At 40.4% G+C, this 24902-nt stretch overlaps 2 protein-coding genes across 2 annotated transcripts in view; both read left to right on the top strand.

The window, feature by feature from the left end:
• Nucleotides 1-13933, top strand: part of sh3rf1 (SH3 domain containing ring finger 1) — a 49884-nt gene extending 35951 nt beyond the window's left edge. The window contains exons 6-12 of the mRNA XM_085264563.1: nucleotides 2668-2778; nucleotides 5781-5908; nucleotides 6617-6787; nucleotides 8140-8423; nucleotides 8508-8827; nucleotides 9309-9655; nucleotides 9928-13933. Of these exons, the coding sequence (XP_085120689.1) occupies nucleotides 2668-2778; nucleotides 5781-5908; nucleotides 6617-6787; nucleotides 8140-8423; nucleotides 8508-8827; nucleotides 9309-9655; nucleotides 9928-10096 (1530 nt within the window). The 3' untranslated portion in view covers nucleotides 10097-13933. The remainder of the gene's footprint in view (nucleotides 1-2667; nucleotides 2779-5780; nucleotides 5909-6616; nucleotides 6788-8139; nucleotides 8424-8507; nucleotides 8828-9308; nucleotides 9656-9927) is intronic.
• Nucleotides 13934-18132: 4199 nt separating this feature from the next.
• cbr4 (carbonyl reductase 4) lies at nucleotides 18133-24825 on the top strand. Its single transcript, XM_085266054.1, has 6 exons — nucleotides 18133-18270; nucleotides 19553-19703; nucleotides 21503-21623; nucleotides 21736-21872; nucleotides 23675-23809; nucleotides 24374-24825. The coding sequence occupies exons 2-6, from the start codon at nucleotides 19559-19561 to the stop codon at nucleotides 24550-24552; spliced, it is 717 nt and encodes a 238-aa protein (XP_085122180.1). The 5' UTR covers nucleotides 18133-18270; nucleotides 19553-19558; the 3' UTR covers nucleotides 24553-24825.
• Nucleotides 24826-24902: the final 77 nt, after the last annotated feature.

The raw sequence follows: 24902 nt of genomic DNA, 5'->3' as shown, positions 1-24902 counted from the left end.
TCTGGGAGTTGTCTGGGGAGCTTGCAGCTAAAACATTTTTTCTGTTACTTTCTGATTTTTATGTATTTGTTTTCTTCTCCTCTTTTTTTAACGTACTTACTTCATTGTCTGGTTGCTGCAGACTTTCAGAAATGCTACGTTCCAAAACCCCCTATTAAGCTCAATCATTAATCTTTCATCTGCAGTGAGTGTTTATGTGCTGCTTTGTGAGAGGGAGACAAGGCGAGCGCTTGTCTGCAGTAAAGCGGATATTGAGGATCATCCTGTCTTTTTTCTTCTTTTTTTTAAAACTAAAAGCTTTTCATGTAAATATGATTTACGTATCATCAAAGCCGTCTGTCTGTGCAGAAGGCATAATCAGGTTTATAACGACCTTATCCCAGTAATCATTATCATGATATTTCAGGAATAAAAGAACCTGTATATGTCTGCGTAAAGTGATCCCCCCCCCCTACTGACAACAGTGCTAATGATATGTGTGATTTATAGATCTTTGTTTAATAAAAACACGACAGAAAGAGTCCCCAGGCTTTATACGCACAGATTTTGTCTCCTGTCTCCCGTTTACCTTTTCTCATCTCCTCTTCTTCCAATTCCCAAACAATAGACAAAGGTAAGCCAAAGAAAACAGGCCGTGTTTGAAAGCCTTGACTACAAACCCCAAGGGACACGTATTTATTTAATTTAACATAGTGCACCCTCCTTGTATTTTGGCATTTATTCTTTTCAGACAGCCGTTTCACTAACAGTGCCACTTTTGAGTACAGAGTTAGATTTTTCTTGCCCTCCTTACTGAAAAATACACCTTAGGAGGCGGCTCTGTCTTAGGCAGTCATCCATGGAGAGAGACCACAGGCTACAGGGAGATATTGTGTGTCCAACAGTATGGCCTTGTTGCCAGCACACCATCATGACTCATGTGGATGACTGACTGGGAAAGCCGCCTCTCTTTACACGTCCAATGAAATGTCCTGCTGTGCAGTCACCTGATTTTTTTGTTGGCCTGTAAGGTCATGAGGCCAACTTTGTGGTTATAACTGGAATAAAAAGCCACACATGTGCGTCACTGTTTCAGTGAGAGTCATTTACACACAATGTGACAGGCGAGTCACAGGGTAATTTTTCACGTCAGTTTTCTCCCACACATAGACCGTAGACGTGTTTTTATAGAATTTTGTAGTTTTTAATCCGCCTGTTAGAACTACGGCATCTGCATTAGATTTACTAGCGCTCGTTATTGCCTGAATAAAAACTGGCCTTGTGGGGGTGATTATGCTAATAGGCACAATTGAGCTGTGTGTAGTTACTACAGTGAGTCTCTCTTACCCTAATTAACACAAATGTTTGCCCATTCCTGTTATTTTTGGCCTTTTGATAAGAAGAAAATGTGTCATATGATTTAGTAAATGAGATTCAACTGAAAGAAAAATGCTTAAAAGTATATTTTTATCATTTTCCTGGTGATTTTTATTAGTAAGACCAAAATCTTTTTGGATAGCACCAAAATTATTGCGTGCAAGAGAAATCTTGATTGTTGACAATACATCCGTCCACTTCAAGGTCACGGGAGAGTGGAGGGTTGTAGGGTCCTGTCACAAGGCTTATTATCGACAGTCCCCTCACTTCTTTTAAAGTTCAGGCGCTATAAACTCTTTTCACTTTTTCCAGTGAGTCTCTTCTCTTTCCTGTGTTGGACTACAGCTGAAACAGATCTGGATATCTGCTGCTAACTAGATGGAATTTCTAACATGAATCTGGAGGCGGTGAAAACCTGCTTCATGTTGCTCTACGCAGACCTCACAGAGGCTGCACAACAAAAGAAAAACCACCAGCTGCAGTCCAAAGTCATGAATGCAGCTACTCGGAGACCATTCCAGTGGTCAGCGAACCGTTTATTGATATACACTCAGGTGTTTAAACTTATCATTAAGGGTACAGGGGAGGTTTTCCAATGTTGTGTTCATGGCAGAAAGACTGTGAACAAATGGTGCAATGCAACAAAGGACTAATGCAAACTGGTTTCAGGGAGATGGGAAACATCGGGCTACAAGACACAGCCGAAACAAATCCAAGATGATGAGACAGGGGAAGCGAAACTAGAAAAGAGGTCCCAGTGACAGAAACTACCAGTATAAAATGGGAAGTCATAAAACAATTAAATACCTAACACGGAAAGGGAGACGGTGAACACAGGATGAAAAACTGAAGCTCAGCTAATTATCTTATTTAGCTTATTATATTAACTTCTTACATTTTTTTTTAATTTAATATAATATAATTATTATATTTAAACTATATCTATTTATGAATCACAAAAGGAAACAGAACTGAGACAGGAAAGAATAAAATCCTGGAAAAGATAACAGGAGTTAGAAGCTCGAATACAAAACAAAATGACCAAAACAAAGGGCAAACTAAGAAGTAAATATACAGCAATAAACCTAACTAAAATCTAGGGTCAAAAACCCCAGTTGTTGCACAGTTATTTAGCTGTACTGACATCCAAATCTGTGCCATAAACACTCTGTGCTGGGATCAGCGGTGATGCACATATGTCCTCATCCTGTAGGTGTAATTAATCAGAATAGCTGGAGCTCATTTCTATTCTTTGTGTGTGAGGAGTCGTTGCAGTGTTTTTAATGGTCTACATTTGTCTTTTGTTGACAGGTACATATTTGCACAACTGGCCTAATTGTGACCCCGCCTCCTAGCAGTCCTGTTACTACAGCAACCGTCTTCACATTTCCCTCAGAGACGAGCTACACATCCATCCCTGTGGTAAGACTTTAAAAAAAAATTGCTCAAGACAGCATTTGTATGAATTTTAAAGTAAATGTTGATTGTTACTGGGGACTTAAGTGGTCTAATGATCATTGGTTCTCTTGTTGTTGGTTAATTTAGTAGAAAGACATCCACCCACCATAACCTCTTTTTACCCCTCAGCCTGTAAAAGGCTGATAGGGCATTGTTGTCAACCTGCCAGGCGGGCAACGTGGACACCCAAGTTTGTCAATATGACAACTAGATAACGAAGCAACGTAGGAATTTGAAATTGATGCTATAAGTGCATCTACTAAAAATCTTGGACGACTTTGAATCTCAGTGACCCTGACCTCAAGGTGATAACTGGAGAAGGAAGTCACTCAGGATTTTCACATTCACAACTTAAGTGTATCTACTAAAAATTTCAGTGGCCGGTAGCCTTGATCTCAAGGTCAAAGTGTGAATGCACCGTCAGGCCTACCGGAGCTTAGATGGACTGTATTGCAGGGCTTGTAAAGAGTGGTAGAAGCCCAACATTTAGTACACTTCTTATGTCACTCCAGACTTTCAAAAACAGCATAACATCATCTGGCAATGGCATACATTATACCGGTTATTCTATTGAGATTGGATTAACTGATCCAGTAATCCCCCGAGGTCTAAGTTATCGTCTCTATCACCTGTAGGATTAAAATGTAGGTTTGCGGTTACCATCAATGAAGACTTAAACCTCAAAGCGTTAAAACGTGTTGCCGATGATTGGCCAGACATCCGTTTATGTCAGGGTCTTTTAGACAAAGTTTTGTTCATCTGTATTCTGTGCCGATAATGGTTTTTACAATTCTACACTTTGCAAACAACTTTTTAACAACACCTATATGTAGAGGGAAAAAGAATGAGTGCAGCTAAAAATGTCAAGAAGTTCCTGCAGCCCACACAAAGCAGCACGTACACTTCCTGTCTGTCTGTGTGTATGCTCTGGCATGTGGAGTTTCTGAATGAGCAGGAATGTGTACACAAAAGGTTGCGCTCTCCGCTTCACTTGGGAACCCAACATGATGTTTTTGTACAGATGATTTCTCCAGCCTGCAGGCAACCTAATTATCTCAGCTCAAGCGTCGGCAGCGAACCGAAACGCACATCGACACTCACACATACACACAGCCCGTACGCACACCGCAGGGCTGTCGGAGTGCCACTCTCCTCCCCCAGTGTGTCATGGAAGCTATTACTCTGCTGTGCAGAACTGCCAGCATTCGGTTTGGGAAGACTCATCTCGCTCCTGGATAGGAGAGTCCTCTTCAGCATCATTCCAACACACTGGGACTTCATCTGGGTTTTTTTTTTTTTTTTTTTAACAGTTTACGATTTTATAATGATGTGTTGTTTTCTCTTTTTTTTTGATTATTTACTGTGTTTCATTTCCAAAGTTAATTATAAACCCGGATTAACTGACTCCAAAACTACGACTCATGGCAAAGAGAAAACAAAAGGATTCATAACCAAAGTTTGAACACAAATTATAACCGGTTAATGCCAATATATGTTGGTCCTGCCAGGTTAAATTGTTATTAAAAAATATGCCAGCCATAAGTACTAAATATACGCAAGTTAAAAGGACATTTTGTCACCATTTTGGAATGTAGAAAGAATAAAAGGGTTTGGGAAGAGCTCAAAGCGATGTGAAGAGGAAAAAAATAAGATGAAGTTTCACTAGACCCAAAATTTAATCTGTTTGATCTTTATTCAGAAGAACAAATTTCCACTAAAAAGAATATTATGTATTGAAAGATAACAAGAACATCTGTTTGAAAAGCTTCAGGGGCCATTTTTGCTGTTGTAAAAGAATGTCATTTTCCATTTATTTTTTTAAAAGAGAAAAACAAAGCTGTTAAAGACAGATCCTTCTATTCAATTTTGCTTATGTGAAGTTGGGTTTTGTTGGTAGCAGGCTAAGCAGGGTAACACTTTTTGCTTCCTCCTGCTCTTGAGGGGTTCCCAAGCCACATAAAACATTCTAGATCTATCCTAGACCTCCTTCAAATTGAGCATGCCCAATAATCTCCACAGGAAAGCAGCCAGAAAGCATCTTGTTTAGATGCTCCAATGATACCACCAAAGAGATGGAGAACTTGGGCGAGCACTAAAAAGTTTCCTCCTGGACCTGGAAGGGAAGCCTGTTGTCAAGCATCTGGTAGCTGTGATCCATATGGCTCAACTGAGCATATCCTGAATAAATATGTGTTTGCTGTCCTTTGGTTTGCCCATCCATCGTAACAGATTTTAAGGTAGAGTGCAATGGAGGCTGGACAGCAGACAAAGGCAGACATCAGATAACAAGTTTATAATTTTCAAACATGAAAAATTAATCTTGTGAATTTTTGACTTCTTTCTAAAATTGTACTTCTGCTTTGTGTGGTGACAGAGGAAGTTGGTGACTTATATTTTAATCCTGTAATCCTAGAAGCACAAAAGACATACAAAGAAAATCCCCTAAAGGCCTCCAGTCAAAAGCTTGAGCCTCTTTTGACCTTAAAGACGTTCACCAAGGGAAAACAAGTGAGTCAAGATGAATCTACTCATGACTGGTTTGAGGGTTGCTCTCAAGTGTGCCAACAGACATGCTTTTCACTTCATATGTTCCCAATTAAATACTGCAATGGATTTAACATCAAGCTATGCGGTGTCCTAGCAACAAACAAACAAGCAGAAAAGGAGATCCTCCGTTGCAATGGGACGTCGGGGACGAGACGACGGAGGCTGCCAAACCACTCTCCCTGGTGTTGACAGCTGGAGGGAATAACCCAAATGACAGATGATCTCTCATTCTTCTTCTTCCTTTGTTTCTCATAAACAAACTGGTTTCTGTGCTTATGCAACGTGCAGTCTGTTTGGTTTTTTTCTTCTTCCTGTGGTCCATTCTGCTTTTTTTCCTGATCTTTCTGATTCAAACTGAGAGGAAATAAGTGACATAGTGAAAAATAATGTGATTTTTTTTTTTTTCCTTTCCTCTATAGGATGCTCTCCCACCACCCCCACCGCCTCCCCCCCAGTCCTCCGTCGGTGGAGCTGCATATTCGCTGGCTGCCGGACAGAGACCCTCCCCCAGCATAAGCGACCAAAGTGGGAGACAAAGACCCACAGTGTGAGTAATAAAAACAGTCCCACATGAAAATATGCAGTCTTCTGAAATGTGCAGTGAAATGTCACAAGCGGTTTGTGCACTGATGGCCCAAAGCCTTAATGCACATGCTCGGATCAGAGGGAGGAAATCCTCATCTGTCTCTCACACAGCCCCCTCTTTCTCCCTCCCTCCCCCTCATCTGTCAGTTGAGAGTCTGCAGAGTGTGAGCTTCTGCTCAGGTGAAGGGGTCAAAGTCTGGGAGTGACAGTCTCCTGGGTCCCATTGGTCCATCCACTCGGTGACCCCTCACTTTTGACCCTTTCACCTTTTACCCTCATTACTCCCTGAAGACAAACCACCACCTGATAAGAATTAGATCCACTCATGCCTGTTTTCCTGCCATTGCATGCATGTCAGACTCATCCATTTATGTTCCCTCGCAGACAACACTGAAATCAGACTGAAAACATCCCAGCTGAGGCCTGTTTTTTTTTTTGGCAGCGGCAGAGACATGACCCACAAATTGTTTTGTCCTCCAGTGCAGATTTTCTCTGGGTCAGAGGGCACTGTCTTTGCTGGAGGCTCCCAGAGGAGCTGATGACAGATGTACTGGATGATGGGATGAACGCAAAGCAAATGGCATGCTTTTATTCCAGAGGGGAGAAAGTCCGCCATGAAAGCCATCTATGTGTCTGGTAAATGTCTCATCTTTGTTTGTTTTTCATGCAGCTATGTGGCAATGTTTCCCTACACTCCTCGAAAGGAGGATGAACTGGAGCTGAGGAAAGGAGAGATGTTTCTGGTGCTGGAACGCTGTCAGGATGGCTGGTTCAAGGGCACGTCCATGCACACGGGCAAGATTGGAGTGTTTCCTGGGAACTACATGAGCCCCGTCAGCAGGTCAGGTTATTCTTATCAGCATACTGTATACACACACACACAGGTGCACTCGCTTTCACATCCTTTTGTTTATGATGCAAAGCTATAGCATAAAAATTCCTCCAGTTTGCTGATAGTGTAAAGTATGCTGTGTTTTATTGATAAAGCCACACCTGATGTTTATTCTGCACAAATGCTTTTTGCTGAGTTATTGAACCAGCTTAGCAAAGAATAACTCCCATAAAAAATACATTTTGCTGCATAAATTCCTCATGAGAGTTTTTTGTTTTCCTGCATTCAGCTTTCAGTCTGACAAAATTGTAGACCTCATTTAAGGTTTTAGCAAGTTTTTGGTTTATGGTCAATTTAAACCATAACCGTGACTCTTATTAGTCACAGTTTAAGACCAGAAATCTTTACCTTCTTATGGCTAATGTAATTTACTAAATGCTACTTCAGTTCCAAACAACCACAGAGAGGCACACAGACTTAAAACTTTCCAGATTCTTTCAGGGTCAATAAAATGATTGGTACAGCTGCTCCTCCAGGTGCTAAAATCAAAAGTGTTGTCCAGGCATCATCGACAGAAAAGTGTTTATGAGGTGGATCGGGTAGTGGTAAGCTACTTAAATCTGGAAATGATCCTTCTAAAAACAGAGCTATGGTGCTGTGCATTTTTATTTGTCCATTTATAATCTTCCGCTTATCTGAAGTCAGGTCACAGTGACTGCTGGCGAAGCCGGGTATTCCAGACCTCGCTTTTCCCAGCAATGTTTTCCAATTCCTCCTAGGGGATCTCGAGGTGTTCTCAAGCCAGCCAGGAGAGTTGTGTAATCCCCAGTGAGTTCTGGGTCTATCGGTTGGGTACAGCTCGTAAACCTCCTAAGGGAAACATCCAGGTGGCATCCTTGTAAGGATGAGCGGTCTCCTTTTTGACACAAAGGAGCAGCATCTCCACTCTGAGCTCTTCACCTTGTGTCTAAGGCTTAGCCCAGCCACCCAGTGGGTTAGCTAATTATGTTAGCTTGTACCCGCAGTCTTGTTATTTTCAGACACTGCCCTCACCATCACTTTTAAAGATCCTGAAATATTTATACTTTCTTATTTGGGGCAACAACTGTCCTCCAAACCAGAGAGAACAATCTGCTCTACTGGAATATTTGGTTATCATAAAGTCAGGATCTTATATTTGATGTACTGAAATCTTAGTTGTCCAGGCTGTGATTAATCTTTTCTGAAACTCTAATATATTGGTGTTCTGGATGCTAGTGCACACACTAGAGCTGCCGGGCACACTTCACACTAAAGATGCATCTCATCATATAAAGCTGCACTGTGTCTTACACCTTTTTACTTCCTCTCTCCCTCTGCAGGACAGCGTCTGGGAGCTCTCAGCCCAAAGTGCCCTTGAGTCTGTGCACTCAGGCAGGCAGAGGTGTCACCATCGTCAGCCCTTCTTCTGCTCCCCTTGGAGCCATTGTTTCAGGGCCTGATTTTAACAAACCGCTGACTGTATGCCCCGCCGTTGCACCTGCCAACTCCCAGCCTGCAGCGGTGGTCACCACAGCTCAAACAGCCACAGGCCAACAGCCAAAAGTCTCACTGCACGTCACCTCCCAGATGACCGTGAATCAGGCTCGCAACGCGGTCAGGACAGGTAAACTCACTGGCTTAAAATGGATTTTGTCCTTTTGTATGAAGACAAATTTAAACCTTTAATTTTCATATATTGAATTTACAGCTGCATGTCACAGTCAGGACAGGCCCACAGCAGCAGTGACACCAATACAGTCTGCAACACCCGTGACGTATCTCCCACACCTCGCAGTGTGCTCGCAGCCCGGGTCAAGCCCTGCACAAGGCTGCACTCGAGTAGGGGTGGCAATGGGCTGCGCAGCTGCCTCCTTGACCCCACCCAATGTCAGCGCTGCATCTTTGGATAGTGACGCTTTGAGACCTGTACCTGTCCTCGCTGTGCCTGTCAACCCTGGGAGCAACTCCGCTCTCAATCCCACATCTAACAATGCAGCTCCTGCCTGCAGACTGGATAAAGACATCAAGGTTGGATTTGTTTTTAGACACTCTGGAAGAATTTAAATGGTCTCCAATTGTCTGTTGCTGTTTGTGTTTTTAATAGATACCTGTTTTGTTTTTTTCCATCATAGTAATGAATGTCTTCATTTGTAGCAGATGATTGAAATGCCCTGGGAGACTTAATTTTTATTTAAATGTTAATCATGCAGGGACGATTCACCAGTAGGAACAACAAGGAGGGCTGTTATATATATATAGATAGATAGATAGATAGATAGATAGATATTTTTTTTTTTAATGTCTGCTTAACAAATAGATGCCATGTTTTTACACATCTACCTTGCCTGCAAAAATAAAAAATTGGAATTTGTCCCACCACAGTTTTTCGTTTGCGTAGGGAGAAACGAACAGGTCCAGACATTAGATTATGTCTGTCTGCGCGTCTGAAAATTACTTCTCATCGCCTCAGGGGTAAAAAAAAAAAAAAATGCTTGTCTTCATTTTGCAGAGAGAAAAGAAAAGTCTTCTGAAGCTGTTGTCCTCCAATAAGAAGAAGTCTCGCCCTTCGCCCCCCTCCTCTCCTACCCTTGAGGCTGAGCAGGCCGCTGCTGCTGGAGAGCTGCTACATGGCGCTGTGGGCCTTGACACCTCCCCTCCCTCTGGCCCAGCGAGCTGCCTGGACTCTGAACCTGCTGCTGCTTCTGCCTCGTCATCCTCCTCCTCCTCAGTCCCAGAGTCCTCCCATCGGAAGAGCAGTCCCCTTGATGGATGTGTTCCTATCGCTCCTCCTCCCCGCCAGCCCTGCTCCTCTCTTTTATCTCAACAGCATGACGCACGTCCCATCATATGTGAGAGGTAAATGCGCTGTTTCTTTGGACTGTTTCAGATTATTGTTTATCTGTACAACTAGATCAATCAATAGCCAGATTCATGAAGGCCTGTTTAGACTAGAACTTTGTGTCCATGTTATGGTGTTCCTAATTCAGTTCAGTTTGAGTGGGATATATACACTCAAATTTTTCCATGTGTGCATGTTGTTTGTTGTTTTTAAATCTGTTTCCAGGACACACTCATTGCCATTGTTGCAGTGTGTATCATTCACCATCTGCCTGGCTATTCTCTTTCAGGTACAGGGTGGTTGTATCATATCCTCCCCAGAGCGAAGCAGAGCTGGAACTTAAGGAGGGCGACATTGTGTTTGTTCACAGGAAGAGGGAAGATGGCTGGTTCAAAGGCACGCTGCAGAGGAATGGCAGGACGGGACTGTTCCCTGGCAGCTTTGTAGACATCATTTAATACACGCACGTATACACACAAACACACAGTGATCCATCTGACTGCTGCTAGCCTCGTTAAGGTGTCACTGCTCCCAAGGTTGCTTGGACAGGTCAACCACGATGACACTTCAAGTCTTGAAATAGACCACTCGAGAGCGCTGCAGAGAAAAATCAATGAAAGCACATTGGACAGAGTTAGAGGAGAGCACACACTATTCATGAACTTTTCTTTACTTTTTTTTTGTTGGTTATTTATATCTTTGTAACAATTAAACTGTTAAATGTGTGCCTTGTACTGTTCCTCACTTTATTGTACATAAGGACACAAATATGATTAGTCCTAAAACATCCAATATGAACTGTTTATCTGTATGTTACACATTTTAACTTATTTCATAGATCAACCTTTTTGTAGTGCCACATGTTAAGGGGTTAAGTAAAGCACACGCCTTATTTTAATACATCAGATTTGCTTTTCTCTATATGACTGCTGTTCAGACTGTCAGAAGGCAGTTGTACTAGGTGGAACAGATCAGAACAAATTGTGCTGCAGAGTAGAAAATAAGATACTTCTCCTCCTCCGAAGGCATTATTGAATCCGGGGGATCCTAACAGAGATCTGCTGTATTGCACATTTGAGTACTCCGCTTTGACACATTATTTCTGTGTGCCATTCACAGGCATCTAGTTTTTTCTCGCAGTGTGGTTGCAGTGTAAAGGGCTGATACTGCATTGATCAAACATTTGCATGTGATTAGCAAAGCCATCCGCAGGAGACAAAGTGCTGCGGGACTGTTTGGCTCTGCCGTTTTTAATATGCGAAAAACACACTCCAAAATGGACTCAAATGATGCTTACTTTGTACCTTCTTTATATTTACTGACCAGAGTAGCTGCTCTCCTAACCTCCCTCGGCAGTAGCCAAACCTGGACAGAGCGCTCCATCACGGGAGCGACATAACATTTCAGTAACAGTGCACGGCCAATTCCTTTCAGTGTGTATTTATTTTATGTTAGCTACACATTTCAGAGACGCTGACACCTGCTGCTCGTAGAGAGAGTGTCATATAACTAATCGGACACAGTCGCCCCTCAACGGGCTCCGTTTGTGAACACGAACTCATTCCTAATGTGACTTGTGGCAATAAGAAACACTGCTAGCTAAAGCACAGAATGTTTGCCTAAAGTAGCATGTTGTATCACTCCACAGGAAGAGGTGCATTCAATCTGTTGAATCCAATCACAAGTTTTTATTGAAATCAATCACATTGAGCCCTTGATTTTTTTCCCCCCCTGTTTTTCATGGTTAAGCGATTCAAAGTTTGTTTCTTGTTTTTCTGTTAATTGTTGTACTGACTTGAATTACTATAAGATTTCTTAGTGATTGGAGGGGATTTGGCTGTAGGTTCGGTGCTTGTTGAACTGAAAATGAATTAGCAATTTTAGAATACTTTTAAAAAAAATGAAAGTGTAATCTTCATAAAAGATCATTCTTCTTTGCCTTGAAGTTGACCAGTTATGCTCATTTTTAATTTTGGACTCGAGTATTAGCTTTGCACAACTCACAGTTGGAAATAATCCTTCTTTATCTTATACTGGGCATTGGTGCAGCCTCTAAGTTCTTCCTCTGAAACAAGCAGTTTAGTTCCTCTACTTTTAAACCAGCTTTTATCTGATTGGCTGCACCTAACAAACAAAAGGCTTTTGATGATAGAGGAGCCAAAATTGTTCAGGAGGCATGCGGTTTTTCACTCTAAGAAGGTCCTGGGTTCAAATCCAGCAGTGAGTTGGGGCATTTCTGTGCAGTTTGTATGTTCTATGTGGTTTCTCTCCAGGTGTTCCAGCTTCATCCACAGTCCTTAGACTTCCATTTTTAGCTGAACTAGTGTGAATGTGAGCATGAATGGATGTTTGTCAATCTGTGTTAAACCTGTAATAGACTGTACCCCACATCTTGCCTATTGACAGCAGGAATTGGATAGGTAGAAGGAAGTGGACAGATGGTTTCTCTATTATTATGTTAACAGTTTTAATCTGGTTATCTTTTAGTTATTAACTTAAAGAAATTTAAACAAAATGTGTTTTTATTGGGGATTTTCCTGAATTTTATATATTGTTCACATAATTTGGGAAGCATGGTGTTACAGTAGGAACTTCCGGTCCATCCGGCCGGTGTCCTCTGTGAGACGGCATCATTAGACGACAATGGAATCAAGAAGAGGAGAGGCGAGTGCAATGGAAAGCCAAAGAGCCGATCCAGCTGGCACCTCTGTCATACATCACTTTTGACAGAAACCTTTAGATTGATCGTGTCAACTTTAAAAAAAAAAAAACAAAAAAACCCAAACTCACTTCCAGTTTAGAGGACTAAACGTACAACAGTGTAAAAAAGATAACTGTGTTTGCTTGATTTAAAACACAATACATGAAGTAAACCTGCTAGTGAAATATGTGCACCTTTAGTTGTTTGATCCTGATCAATCAGATTTAAATTTAAATCCAATTCACTGCCCACCCTGTGGTGGGTCGCTCTGCTTATAGAGCTACATTGAGTCTACAGCTTAGCAGTTTGTGCTTAGATTGGATCACTTTTAAAGTCTTCTACCTGGTTTCAAGTCAGTATGATTAGTGTAGACACACTGGGCTCAGGTATAAATGCAAACAATGACAGGACCAATAAATAAAGCTTGAAGGATAGCTTTATTCAGAAGGACAGGACGCTGACATTTTACAGAGCCAGAAGTAGAAAAATCTGTCTGAAACCAGGAGTTTACTGCACTCTGATGCTCGAGCTTAATTGGTGACCTCATTATGTCAAACTTTGGCCATTTATAATAAAGCATCCACCTTTGTAGCAAAAGCTGTATCACAGAAAAGAAGGAAAAGCATGGTAGGTTCACTTTAAAAAGCTCTCTGAAAAATCAATGAAACCCTTTAGAGTAAACGCATTACTGTGAACCCACCCCCCACCTCCTCGCCTAAGGGAACCTCACATCAGTTAATGTAATGTGACTTATTCATCAGATTTTTTCAGGAAGTCGTTTGAGGTCCGTGGGGTGTTTAAACATGTTGAGGCAATCACTGAATCGTGCCAAATTTGGCTTTGAGAAGGAGTTTAACGACTGATTTAGACCCAGAGTTTCAAGCGTCTGTGATAATTATTTTTTAAGTCTTTTGTTGTTAATTGAGGGGACCACTGTGTAACTGACTGCTGGAAATATGTTGTCATTTGCTTGAAATTTGGAGCGAGGGCGGAAAGCGATGGTACAAATCACTGTTAGGGCTTCTTTTTATATAGAATTAATCTGATGTTTTCTTGTCGTCTTGGCCGTCACCACACCAACCTCAGGCGCTCTGCTCAAACTCTCCCTCATCGAGTGTCTTTTCATTTCACTGGGAAGCCTTTAATATACAGACATACTCCTACACAGAGGCACACAGTTATAGTGGCGTACACACTACCGCACCGTTTTAAATCATACTGACGTCTCGTACATGTTTTTCATGCATAGGCTGCACAGTTTACAACTCAGAATATGAAGCATATTGAATGAAGACTAGTAATTATTTCTTAAAATAATTACTAGTCTTCATTCATCCAAACACACGGCAACATAAGTTTGCTCAATCCAGCTTAACAGATTTCTTATATGCCAAGGTGACTTACTTGATTTTTTTTGTTTTTTTAAGTCTGTCGATCATCTGTTATGTCTGAAAATGATGAAACTGAAATTGACGTGTTTGGCACAAATCTGTTATGTGAAAAACATTCTGAAGTATTTGAGGGAATCGCACTTTTTTTTTTTTTTTTTTTTTTGTAAAAATCTCTAAAACAATAAAAGCTAATGGTTTCCATATTTTTCTGAGGCTTGGTCATCATTTTGTGAGGGCACTCTGGTGTTTTCTCCAGTGACTGTGTGTCACGTCACAGCAGATGTATCTGACCTGGTTAGTAATCAGAAATATGAAAAAGTAAAGTGCTGTTATTTATTATTATTTATTACCTTAAAATGTACGGGCTCTCCATTTATCTGAAAGTACAGCAGTGTGCAAAAGTCTTGAGCCACCCCTCACTTCTTTATATTTTGCTAGGAAAATGTGAAATGTATCCAGTGATTTATTGAAATGTAAAAAAAAACCACTTGGAAATATATAAGGCAAAAACAGAGTTTTTAGTAATGAGCTTGAAGGTCAATATTTGGTGTGACCACCTTCATTCTTCACAGCCTGAACAATTTTAAGCTTTCCTATAGTTTCTTTAAGTAGTCGTCGGGTAGGATTCTTGTAGGACATTCAAAGCTCTTCTTTGGATGTTGGCTGCCTTTTGTTCTGTTCTATATCTACATGATCCCACACTGTTTCACTAATGTCGAGGACTGGGCTCTGGGGAGGCCAGTCTGACTGACGTGTGTGGTATTTTCAGGTATTTTACTGCATTAGCATCGTTGGGATCGTTGTCATCCTGAAAAATGAAGCTTTTACCAATCAGACACTTTCCAGATTGCATTATAAAGTGGTTCAAAATCAAGTGGTATTTTTCTGATTTTGCAATTCCTTTAATTTCGACCCACAGCACCAAGATCACTGGCTGATATAGTTACATACAGTTCCAAACCAGCGCAGAACCTCCACAGTTTTCACTTTTCAAAATTTGAATTCTTCACTTCATGAGACCTGTTGGCACTGATTTTCAGGCTGGTTCTTGTGTAATTTGACTTCCTCTGCATTTTCCTTAAGAATGACATCTTGGCCTTTCCATTGAGACCATTCCTGGTGAGGCTGAAGGACCAGATCCATCTCTCCAGCTTTTGCTGGATTTGGTTTTACTATTTCTTAAGGACATCACTTTAAGATATTAATCATCTGATGTAGATATTTTCTTTAGGCCTGCTATTACTACTTTTTGTCCTAAATATTTATTTTTTATGGCTGAATGAGTCATAGGTCAGTGTTAAGTGGCTTAACAAACGAAAACTCTTCTGAATACTGTCCGGTAGAAGGACTCGACTAAAAAGAAGCAGAAAAAGGAGCCAATGTCCAAAAACAAAAAACTTTGCCAGATCTTCAGAAAGCCTGCAGAACTCAAGTGTGACTTCTTGGAAGCAAAACATAAAGAAATAAGTGGTGACAGAAGACGTCTCCACAGTACTGTAAACACACACTGATTATTGCCAGGAAGAGAGATCTTTGTCCATCAACTGTATAAAAAAGATGGCCACCTTGACATAAACTGGCATTTCAAAGCCACAGTGTTAGCATTCTGGCTGCCATAGTGTTACCTTTAGGAGCCACATGTGTCTATATTTGGACAAGTAGTGAGAGTACAGACCCAGGTGCCTCCTAATTAAAGACTAGAATTTGACTCACCTCAAGGTGGAGAACTTCTCAGGCAAGCTGCATCACACAGCAAACCACAGTGGAGAGGCCCAATTCAGTGACTGAAGTTAGCAGAGGTGAAGTCTAACAGATAGCTATTGAGTACAGCAGCTTCAAATAAAACTGAAAAGTGTAACTTATTGAAAATAAAAACTGAGCCTCTTTTAGCCCAGGCCTGTCACATTGTCATGAGAACTTCTACACTTCCCTTTCTGTCACTCTTCACCATAGACGGTATAAAACATGAATATAGTCACAGTGAAGTCCTATTTTGAAGCCTAGAGATGAAACCAGGTGTGATGAGTGAGGGTCCGTCTGACTGTCAAACATAGGGTACATGTTCTTTAGCTAACGTCTGGTGAAAGCTGTTAGCCGATGACCTTTCTGACTTTTAAAATAACTAACATTTACAAAATTAACATATTTTATTCATTATAAGCCAAAATGCCTGACTAAGTCCATAAACCTCTCATTAAGATAATTACTGATGTCAGCACCTTAACTTTTTACAACTACAGATAATGCCCCCTGGTGGCCTTTATAGAGAATGGCAGTTTTAAGGCCAAAAACTGCTTTTTATCCAGTAGCTTTGTATTTCAGTTCAGAAGCTGACACTCTAGAGTAATCATATTCAGAAATATTTACCAGGATTATTTATTGAGTATTAAAGCATCTTTCATTTGTTCCACTTTATATTAGAAGTGGCTTATCTGATTAATTGAAACCAAAGTGTTTCAGAAACAGTGGCGTATTTCTTGGTGATCAAAGGCTCTTTTTTTCAGCCGTGTCTCAAACTGAACTAACGCTCTGAAAGCCTGGTGGTGTGGTGGTGGAGGAGGAGGGCAAGGAGGAGTCATGAAATAAAGAAAAGAACAGTAACAAGTGCAATACAAACTAAGCTGCATAACAACGACAGCAAAGAGCTGGGTGCTTCAAATTAAATCTATTTGGGTGCTCATTATAGTATCTGCTAATAAACGGTTGTTACTGCCAAGCAGTGTCTCCCATGACTTACAGCAGAGTAAAGAGAGGTGAGCCTTCCCAGAGTGTTCAGCTGGGAAATGTTGACAGGAACTGACAAGCACCCAGAGAGGTCATTGTGTTGCACACAGCTCCCTGCAGAGGATGGGTTTCCATGGAAATAAGTTACTCCAATATATAAGTATGAGACTATAGTGAGGAGGAATAAGGGGGAAAAAGTGTTTTGTAAGGAACATTTACACTTTAATCATTGTTTGTAATTCTAGGTTGTGTTATATCATCTGTCCACTTGGGTTGTTGTGCTTTAGTAGATTATGCACATGTGCTAAATCTGTTGCAGGAATATTTCAGGTTGACAGGACTGTGAGTTACAGGTTGGGTAGGGACTGTGTGTAAATATAGGCAAAGCTATGTATGCACAGCCCAGGTAAAATATTCAGAGTTAGGAGTGCTGTGTAGAGTTAAAGAATTAAGGCCCCAAGGTCAACAATTCTTGATAACGTTTAAGCACAAGGCGTGTGAGCTGATTCAATTGACTGCAGCAAAAGGAATCAAGTTCTCCTTGAACTTTTTAACAGTGCCCGAGGAAACGGGCAGGAGTTATGTGCTTGGCTTCTTGGAATAGATTTTCTGTGCAATTATACCAGAAAAGTAAACGTGTGTTTTTGTAGGGCATGAAGAAAATGTGACAGCATTTAAAAATAACCCAATGATCAGGCAAAATAGTTCCAGGAACTAAATAAATAAAGTGTTTTCTTTCTCTGAAAAGAAATTCAGTCTAGTGTCTCTCTGATGCACAAGCACACCTAATGAACTCTCGGTTGACAGGCTTAGAGTCACCACATTTAGAGAAATCAAACTGTTTGTAGTGTTTGCATTTTGTTCCTTTTATACTGTGTATGATTCACAGCGCTCAGGGCTACATATCCACTCTGGCACAGGTGATGAATGTGATTTTGCTTCAGCAAAGCAATCTGGCAGAATAAGTCTCAGACTGATGAACTGTCCAGGTGTGGGCCAAGGCCACCCAACCGGTCTCAACATGATTCATTTTTTTTCCTTTTTTCTTTTTTTTGTGTGCACTGATGACAGATTTGCTTTTCTTCATGAGATATATTTCCACAAGGGAACAATGTGGAAAAATGAATGGCTGCAAATAGAAATCACAGTGTTATTTCACTGGCAGTAAGATAAAGATGAGGTATGCTGTATTTATTTGAAAAACGTTGAAGTTCCTGTGCTACATCAGTTAAAACAATAAATATAATTTCTAACAAAAAAGCCCATTTTAAAAAAGTAGCTAGGATGTAACAAAATAAAACAGCTTACTGAGATAACAAGCACTCTAACAGCTAAATCAAGGGAAGTAAATAAGCTAGATAAATAAAAATATTTTAAAAAATATATAATAAAACTATGTCAGAAGCTTTTGAATATATTACAATAAAGTGATTCTTTAAAGTAAAATAGATCAACAAAAACGAATAAAACGGTCAGACTAAATATAGCAAAACAAGCACAGCAAATGTCAGATGGCAAAGTGGGTCAGTGTACACACGGTGTAACGTACAGTGGACAGTGTAGGGTGGAACTACAGTGGCTGGGTAAAGGTTAAAAAAATCACCAATCAATCAAAGCAGTGCTGGTTCAGTTCAGCCAATCCAGCGTTACCACAGCGCCCTCTACCGACCAACAACGACCAGCACAATAACAACAAAAAACATGGCGGCGCCCATGACTACCCGCTCCTCTGGTATTCTTTATTTGTTCAGTAAATAACATTTGTTACATTTGTAACAGTGTTTCTCAAACGGGGTGTTAGACTCAGAAAAACGAGGTAAGTATCATATCGCTGCATAAACGTAACTGTACGATGACATTTAAAGCTAAATACGGCTACTATTTACCGGACAGCGACTGTGACTCTTAGCCTCACTGAAGTGACCCGGTGTCCTACTTTGTGTTGTGCTGCAGAGCATTTTGTCCCACATGTTAAGGCAGGGTGTCATGTTTTATAATCTTGGCTGTGTTTACTTGCCTAGACCCATACAGACAAACAACCAACCTTACCGTCACGTATTCATCCCAGCACGCGCGCTTCCGTGCACTTAAATAGATATAAACTCTGTGCCAAAATAATGGGGGAAAGATTAAAGGAAAATATATACTATACTATAAAATGAGTTTTTAAAACAAATCGCACATTCAAACAACCCGATGATGGCCGAAGAAGACTGCTCCAAATTTTAGGAGCTAAAAAAATTGGTTTTAAAGTATAATCGCGTAGCCTCAGTGACAAGGTCTCTAAAGGTAGCCCTTTATAAATTAGCCGGTACCTGTTTATCTACAACTTAAGAAGAACAAGTGTGATATGTGAGCACCGGCCATCCCTCCTCTGCACATGTCCAAACCCTACCACCTTTGCCTCTCTCCCTTAACAGTGATGGTTAATCAATCTGTCCGTAGTATAGATAGAGCTGTTAAAGCCTGTTTTTCTGTTTGCTATCGCAGTGTTTCTTCAGCATCTAAAATACATTCAGACTGATGTGTGTTGACTCAAAAGACAAAAATCCCAGTAATCCCAGTGTTTCAGTCCTAAACCAAAAGAAAACTTTGTTAAAGCAAACAGGGTGTTATTATTACACATATAAGTTGTCATATAAATACATTATGCTTATATACTAGGGTGACCAGATCTCAACAAAAGATTGTTTATATGTAACACACATGGGACACATCATATTTGTATTTGTGTAACACTGAATAATAACTGACAAAAAATAACAATTTTTCTAATTTACTGTCACTTCATTTGTGGTAGTGTCCATCTGACACTGACTTTCCCCATACAGAGTTTAACCTGCACTTGACTATAATAAAAGCGTTCCCTACTTTCTTCAGCCAGACTTTAGAAAAAAGTGCCTGCAGAGCCGATTGAAATATGGAACAAGGGATAAAAATGCTGTGTGTTTATGCTGTGTAGCTTCCATTCAATAATCAGACTACACCATCGACTTATGAAGATCATAAAGGGAAGCAGGCATGTCTCTCCTGTGTTTCATCTGAGATAGTCCGGATGCTGTTCTGTAGCTGTAATTGAGCTGTTGCCTCTCCTGCAGGTCATCATGTCCAGACTGGCAGTAGTGTGTGGGGGTTCCAGAGGCATTGGGAAAGCAGTGTCCTGCCTGCTGGCAGAAAGAGGCTGCAGGGTAGCCGTCGTCTCCAGGAACAAAGACGTCGCCCAGGCAACTGTGGCATCTCTGCATGGAGGTATAATGCTGTGCTGTGTGTAATACAGTGCTTAACAAAATTATTAGATCACCGGATATAAAAAGAAAGCACAAGTATTTTAGAAGTCTGCGAAAAACAAATTAAATTACTGAACTCACTGAACTGAATTGTTGTTTTAATACCCAAATTATAACCAGCACACTGGACTTCTCTCAGAACTAAATTAATCAAGCAGAACATTCAACCACTGCTAGTAAAATAGCAATTTTTTTTAGGATTAAAAATATTATTTTTATTAACAAGCTTGCACAAACTGGTGCATTAACCATTACAGAAACATAAAAAATTATTTTGGTAATTACCAATAGTGTTGATTTAAGGTAGCTGTGGCGTAAACCTTACCCTGGATTTTGGACTAATAAATGAGTTAATGAGTAAAGTGTACAGACATGTGCCAGAGCTATTAGAGCTTTTCATTAGCGTGCTTTTTTCTGCACAACGGCCCTCCTCTAAAGGAAAATTACCAATTTTTATTTTCAAAAGTATGGCTTAATTTACTCAAGCTTAAAATGCAGATTTGTTATGAAATTGGCAAAAACAACAGAGAACAACAGCATATGTTGTCTTCATTCTTACTTACAACACCGAAAAGCCAAATTTTGAGAAGGAAAAAAAAGAATGAATTTCACAGTTAGTTTAAGTTTTTGTAATTTTTGTAATGTGGGGAGTATTTATAATTGAGATGTTTTAAGAAGTTTCATTTACCCACTAGATAAGCAGAAGAAAATGGAGTCACAGATACAGTTCAGATCAAACAGAGTAAATAAAAATATGCATCAAAACCTCCTTGTGTAGATTTATTCAAAATTACAAATAATAAAATTAAAGACTTCTCTGTATCATTTTGATTTAGTCTTTGCAAGTACACATTATAAATAAACAAGCATGTAGCTCCTTCTTTCTTTATAAATATGGGTGGGATATTTATTTTAAATAGTCTAGCTCTACACTGCCATCAACTGTAAGTAAAAGATGGACGTGACATTGGTATGATATCTCACACTGAGGGTTTTTTGGCTTTGAAACTAGATGTGACTAAACAGAGAGACTCTGTGCACTCTAGTAACTTGTCAGTCAGTCACATGTTAAATATCATAAACCAGGGGTGTCAAACTCAAATACACAGTGGGCCAAAATTCAAAACTAGAACAAAGTCGCGGGCTAACGTTAATATTTATTGAAATATATTTATTCCTCCAGATATATATAAGAATGAATCTTTTCTTATGGACTCAAACACGTTTTGCTGAAAAACTGAATATGGAACAAGCAAAGCTTAATACTAAACAATATATATTAGCTGTATAATACCAGTAGGCCAGCTCTAATAGTAATTTGGTATGGCTTCGCGGGCCAAATGTAATTAGGCTGCGGGCCAAATTTGGCCCGCGGGCCAGAGTTTGACACCTATGTCATAAACCATTAACCTTTGTATAATCCTTTGTGACTATAACGTCGAACATATTTTACAAAGACAACACTGTTTTGTATTTGGCAAGGCTTGAAATGAGAGCTTGAGAACATAAACTCATCAGTAAATAGTTTACTGAGGTCATAAACCAAGTTAGAAGATATGGTAGTTTTCTCACGGCAACTATACAGTCAGACTTTCAACCAGAGGAGTCGCCCCCTGCTGGCCATTAGAAAGACTGCAGGTTTAAAGCACTCAGAAGCTACGCCCATTTTTAATTAAATACAAGGTTCAGTGTAGACTTAGAGGACCTTTATAAACATACTGCAGTGATGCCGACAGTAGATCTGATGTGTGTCTTCTCTAGATGAGCACATTGCTTTTAGCTGTGACATCTCTAAAGAACAGGAGGTGCAGAAAACATTTGAAATGATCCAGAAGACCTGTGGAAACATCTCCTATCTCGTGAACGCAGCTGGTATCAACAGGTGAGCAAGCACTGAAGTTGACACCTCTACTGATTCTCAGCTGCATTTGCAGACATATTTAGACGCATGTAAATGCTGAACCCCTGCAAGTTGCTGTTGTCTGTTTGCACAGAGATGGTCTGCTACTGAGGACCAAACCAGAGGACATGGTGGCTCTGCTTCACACCAACCTGCTGGGCTCCATGTTGACCTGCAGGGCAGCGCTGCGCAGCATGCTGCACAGCCAAGGAGCAGCTATTGTTAATATAGGTACTTGATGATTCACATTAGTGGTGTGTCTTCAATTTAACCACTAGATGGCTGTGTTACTACTTTTATAGATTCAAGTCAGTGTACCCTTTAAGGAGGATATTATTTTGTACGGTGGCCCTGAGAGGCCAAACGGATTGCAACTTAAGAAAACACCAGCAATAAGAAAAACGCTGCAAAAGCACACAAAACACAATGGAAATAGGAAAAAGCAAAACAGAAATAGGAAAAAGACAACAGAAATAGGAAAAAACTGATTTCCAAAAGCACAAGGGAATTGTTTCTGGGGAGACAATAACCCAATGTTGCAGGGACCAAAATATGCTAAGAATTGCGCTGGGAGACACTTAAAAGAAGTGGAGGATCTATCGGTTTTGTGAGGAAAGAAAAGATGAGAGGTAAGTGTGTTAGCCTAACTATTCGCCTAAAAATCCATCATCAGTATTATATGAATCATGATAAAACACACCAAGCATGTTTTGGGTTCGTGCAACTTGTCCGTTGGGTTATTGTCTCCCCAGAAACACTTCCCTTGTGCTTTTGGAAATCAGTTTTTTCCTATTTCTGTTGTCGTTTCTCCTATTGCCATTGTGTTTTGTGTGCTTTTGCAGCGTTTTTCTTATTGCTGGTGTTTTCTTAAGTTGCAGTCCGTTTGGCCTCTCAGGGCCACCGTAATTTTGTGCTCATTTTAGTCCAAATAAAATCAGATACTGACAATTTCTTTGAATTCACGCAACAAGCTTGTGGATGTATGGTTTTACGTTTCTTTTTCCTCATGAACTGTAATCAGATACATTATGAGTGAGAGAGAGAGGTTACTAAAAGAATCCTGAATAGAAACCTCCCAGAGAAAAGATGGTGGCACAAGTAGGTGGTAAAGTTTGAGTTTCTAGTGTTCCAGCTGTTTTCTTTTTTTCTTTCTTTTGTTGGTACATTAAATACAGAAAATAATATGTATTTGTTGAAAAAAGCGGTTTGAGAGGCTAAAAACAACCTACATAATTTACAGGATAACGAATAAGTGAGTATAGAATATAATAAAATACTAAATGTAACAGAAAACAACAAGTTTAGTTAATGGTAGATGATATTAGTCTCAGTATTGGGGAAAGTGTAGTAAACGGTGCAGGCTTGGGGAAAAAAAGCTGTGAGGTGAAAGAACAGATGATTCTCTGCTAAACAGATGTGTGGAGTTATAAACATTACTGCATGAGGAAGAGATTACCTAAATCAGTCTGTTAGTGGAAGTTCTCTGCTGCCTGTTCAGTAAGTGGTGCAGAGGGTGGTCGGGATTATCCACAATGGATAAAAGTTTGTTGAGGGACTTCCTCTCAGAGTCAGCCTTCCTGGTCAGTTTATTGGTCTCTGATGTTGCAGACTAAAGGAAAGTATACACTGCACTCGTCACAGGGACAACTGAAATTAAAAGTAACTTGAATATACCTAAGTAACGGCTCAAGCTGTTTCAAGATGGTAAGACTTGCTCCTAGAAGGGCTTTGTTGAAATCTCGAATGCCACCGACACCTGGGACTGCAGCTCTTAAGAAGCACCGGATTGACTGCATCCTGTAAGAAAATCCAACCAGAATCTGAAACCACAAGCACGGCTATAATAATATTAATGTGATTTCTACCTCAAGGTTTACAGTGTTTATATTTCTTTGTAAAGAAAATCTATGAAATTATACAGACAGAGTAACAAATTCTTCATCCAGCACGCTGGGAGTCAGGTAATTTGATTGTGATTTATATTAAATGTGGAATCAAGTCATCTTAATGGATTTCTCTGGTCATGTCTGCAGGCTCTGTTGTGGGCCTGAAAGGGAACTCTGGCCAGTGTGTCTACAGTGCCAGTAAAGCTGGTCTAGAGGGTTTCACTCGCTCCTTGGCTAAAGAAGTTGCTTCACGTAATATCAGGGTTAACCTCCTGGCTCCAGGTACAGAATATGCTTCTGATTCTTTCACTTTTCTCTCTGTCTTCTCAATATCTGCTACAATCCACTGCTATCAGAGAACCACACTGAGCCCTTTAACCGGTCAGCGTTCAATTTACGCGTAGTGTCATTCATATCGAGGTACGTGTTGTTGGTTCCTTGGAGGACTGCGCGCAAGTGGTTGTGTATCTCTTTGAGTAGACTGTGTGGACAAATACCTAATACCAAACCAATGAGTTTATATACAGTCACTCATGCAAACAGACACAAACGCAGTACCGTAAAACAAACACAAATCTCTTGTTTACTTCTCCCACTCATGAGCAAGACTATGAGATACTTGAGCTTCTCCACGTAAGGCAGCAACTCATCCCTAACTTTCCTCCAGCTGCCTTATATTCCTAAGAACCGTGGCCTCACTTTCATCCCTGCCACTTGACACTCTCTGCTCCAATGCAACTTGCAGCAAAGATTAGATCCTTAGATTAGTGATTGGTAATTAGTACAAAGCACTGCTTGTGTCAGTCTCTGTCATCTCATTGCTGTTTTTTCCCCATCTTTTGGTAGGTTTTATACACACTGACATGACTGCAGGGATGAGAGAGGAGGCTTTAGAGCGCTCCATCCCTCTGGGGAGATTTGGAGAGCCGGAGGAGGTAGCCCGGGCCGTCCTCTTCCTCCTGGAGTCCCGCTACATTACAGGAGAAACGCTGGTGGTGGATGGAGGGCTGCAGCTGGCCATGTAGGGAGTAACAGCTTCCTCCGGAGCTACTGTTTTGAATATTCAGTGTCTTATTTTAGGCATTAAGTGTCACTGTCGATTGAGAAATTTATGACTGATAACAAAAAGAAAAACTTTTGAACTTAAAGCCTTACATCTTAAGTTAAATCTAGAGCTCTGCCCAAACTAAGTTAAAAGTGATACCTGGTAAGCTGCTGGATTGTGAGATGTGTGTTTATTACTCGTATCAGATGTATTGCTACTGCAAAAGCCTTCAGATTAAAGCAAACATAATGTATGTTGTTAAAACTCATTTACTTTCTTCTGCTGAGTCACTCTGTTCAGCCACAGTGGGCGTGGCCTTTGAGAGTCAGT

Source organism: Mchenga conophoros, linkage group LG23 (assembly GCF_057382185.1).
Source record: "Mchenga conophoros isolate Kocher_MC1m ecotype Shallow Benthic linkage group LG23, M_conophoros_male_GT1.1, whole genome shotgun sequence".
Lineage (NCBI taxonomy): Eukaryota > Metazoa > Chordata > Actinopteri > Cichliformes > Cichlidae > Mchenga > Mchenga conophoros.
The sequence above is the reverse complement of the archived record's forward strand: the minus strand, read 5'-3'. Positions and strand labels throughout refer to the sequence as shown.

Bases quoted from the DNA above. Each gene is read 5' to 3' on its own strand.
- cbr4 (XM_085266054.1), top strand. From the start codon at position 19,559: ATGTCCAGACTGGCAGTAGTGTGTGGGGGTTCCAGAGGCATTGGGAAA. The intron at 19,704-21,502 runs GTATAATGCTGT...TGTCTTCTCTAG, and splicing joins TGTGGCATCTCTGCATGGAG to ATGAGCACATTGCTTTTAGC. The intron at 23,810-24,373 runs GTACAGAATATG...ATCTTTTGGTAG, and splicing joins GGTTAACCTCCTGGCTCCAG to GTTTTATACACACTGACATG.